Below are 2,440 nucleotides of genomic sequence, written 5' to 3'. Positions count from 1 at the left end.
CAATCAGAGCACTCCTACCAGGTAGGCGGGGCTTATCACAGGGAGTCACATGACTGACAATTCATTAACGAGTGATCATTTTGTTGTTTGATCCTGAGAAATCAATAAATGGATATTTACCCTGAAGTTGCTGCAGCTGGTCCATATCTTTTATTATTAAAATAATTCAATATGCCATCTTTGCTTTAGGCTCCGCCCCCAAGTCAGGTGGTTTTACCCGCAGCTTCCTGTCGTTTGATGACCCCGCCCACCACGTGCAGCAGACAGGTAAATCACTGAAACTACCAGCTGTTTCCTGGGAAACGTGAAGTTGATCCGGTTCTGGTTCTGAAGCGGTGTCAGTCCATCCACATCCAGAACCAGAACCTCCTAAAGCTTCTTCTGCCAGTTTCATGTTCTGCGTTCTTCAACTTTAAATTTAGTTTTGATTTGCTGTGAACTTTGACTTCCTGACCTGAGCAGTGCAGGGAGCTGCTGCTCTTCTTCCTGATGCCTTCAGGTTTACTGGTGCAGCGCTGCCCCTGCTGGCCGGCAGGTGGAACTGCAGCAGGGCCAGCAGCTCAGGTGATTTCTGCCTGACCTTTGACCTCTGTGTCGTTTCCAGGGAGCGACATTCCGGGTCCGGTCGGTCAGCGTGGGAGAGCAGTGGCTGCAGCAGCACAGCGCCCCCTGCAGGTTGGTGTTTCTCGATAGTGTTATCCCCTCGGCGGCCTCTGGGGGCGCTCTGACCGCTGTGTGTCTGATCTTCAGGCGGATTCGGAGCGAGGCCAAGAAGTGTCGGAAAGTTTACGGCATCGAGCACCGAGAGCTGTGGTGCACAGCTTGCCGCTGGAAGAAGGCCTGCCAGCGCTTCCTGGACTGATTCCAGGAGGCATCAGGAAGGTCCGGTCCATGTTTTCCGTCAGCCTTTATATGATGATGTTCTGCAGCTTCCATGTTTCCTGGCTGCCAGCTGATGGAGCGGTGATGATGAGGTGCAGACCTTCATCCTGCACGCTCCCAGGCTGCTGGGTCATCTCAGGTCGGGTCAGGGAGGAGGATGAAGACGGCCAAATGTTTTTAATTTCAGCTGCAGTTTATTCAGTGATCCAGCCAATAGGAACCCAGCACTCATGAGGAGGCGTGGCCTCCGAGTCCTCCAGGAAGCACCGGACCTCGTCCAAGGTGTTTCTCGTTCGGAGGTAAAAACCCGGTTCCTCAAATGGACTTTAGGTCCGTTTGTTTTTCTACATTATGTAAATATTAATGTTGTAATAAAGCAGCAAAACCTGAACTGCTTCAGAAATTGATTGGAATATTTTGTCGTACAAGAAAACGATAGAAAATATGAAAAAAATATTTCCTGCTCATTTTTTAGCTAACAGTATTCATAGGGCCACAAACACAAAAACTGTGTTTCAGAACATCAGAAGCAGGAGCTTAAAGTCTGATTTATAACGGTAAACTCAACAGCCGCTGCATTTCATCTGATATTTATTGATTATCTGGAGCAACAAACCGGAGAAAAAAGTAAAAATGTTATTTCCTATAAATCTGTTTGCTTTTGATTTAACATTAAGACAATAAATCGCAATTTTTATAAGAAATTTTTTCCAGATAAATAATACGACAATGCTCACCCCAACCCAGAACCAAACAGAACCACGCAGCCGGGTCTCGGGTTAAAGACGAGGAGCCAACAGTCTGCAGCAGCTTTCCATCAACTTTTATTATTAAAGATGATTCAACAAATTGAACACACTTCTCCTGATGGGAATAAAAAACACACACACACACACACTCTCTCACACACACACACACACACACTCGTGTAACTGTGCTGTATAAGTTATCTGTACAGTCCAGCCGATGGAGGATCACTCTGCAGCGTTGGAGCCCGAATCTGAGGAGGAGAGACAGGAAAACGTTACAGCAGAACCAAACAGTTCGACTACGGCTCCGAATCACGCAGTGTCCCGGCAACCTGCGTCACGGGGACACATGGCTTCACGGGGCCGCACGGCTTAACGGGGACGCAAACCGTCACGGGGACGCAAGCCGTCATGGGGACGCACGGTGGCTTCACTGGGATGCACGGCTTCTTCACGGGGACGAAAACCATCACGGGGATGCACGGCTTCTTCACAGGGACGCAAGCCGTCACGGAGACGCAAACCATCACTGGGACGCACGGCTTTACGGGAACGCACGGCTTCACACGGGGACGCAAACCGTCACAGGGACGAAAACCGTCACAGGAACGAAAACCGTCACGGAGACGCACGGCGGCTTTACGAGGACGCACGGCATCTTCACGGGGACGCAAGCCGTCACGGAGACGCAAACCATCACAGGGACGCACGGCTTAACAGGGACGCACGGCTTCACACGGGGACGCAAACCATCACAGGGACGCACGGCTTCACACGGGGACGCAAACCATCACAGGGACGCACGGCTT

At 50.5% G+C, this 2,440-nt stretch overlaps 2 protein-coding genes across 2 annotated transcripts in view; one reads left to right on the top strand and one right to left on the bottom strand.

Moving 5' to 3' along the window:
• The window catches only part of LOC103460120 (zinc finger protein 395-like), a 3,426-nt gene extending 2,150 nt beyond the window's left edge, over positions 1–1,276 (top strand). Inside the window, exons 5-8 of the mRNA XM_017303089.1 lie at positions 3–21; positions 190–267; positions 605–675; positions 751–1,276. Of these exons, the coding sequence (XP_017158578.1) occupies positions 3–21; positions 190–267; positions 605–675; positions 751–862 (280 nt within the window). The 3' untranslated portion in view covers positions 863–1,276. The remainder of the gene's footprint in view (positions 1–2; positions 22–189; positions 268–604; positions 676–750) is intronic.
• Positions 1,277–1,688: 412 nt separating this feature from the next.
• gtf2a2 (general transcription factor IIA, 2) overlaps positions 1,689–2,440 on the bottom strand; it is a 3,266-nt gene continuing 2,514 nt past the window's right edge. Inside the window, exon 4 of the mRNA XM_008402088.2 lies at positions 1,689–1,882. Coding sequence (XP_008400310.1) covers positions 1,857–1,882 — 26 coding nt within the window. The 3' untranslated portion in view covers positions 1,689–1,856. The remainder of the gene's footprint in view (positions 1,883–2,440) is intronic.

Source organism: Poecilia reticulata, unplaced genomic scaffold, assembly GCF_000633615.1.
Source record: "Poecilia reticulata strain Guanapo unplaced genomic scaffold, Guppy_female_1.0+MT scaffold_181, whole genome shotgun sequence".
NCBI classification, from domain to species: Eukaryota; Metazoa; Chordata; class Actinopteri; order Cyprinodontiformes; family Poeciliidae; genus Poecilia; species Poecilia reticulata.
This window is presented reverse-complemented; position numbering and strand designations above follow the sequence as displayed.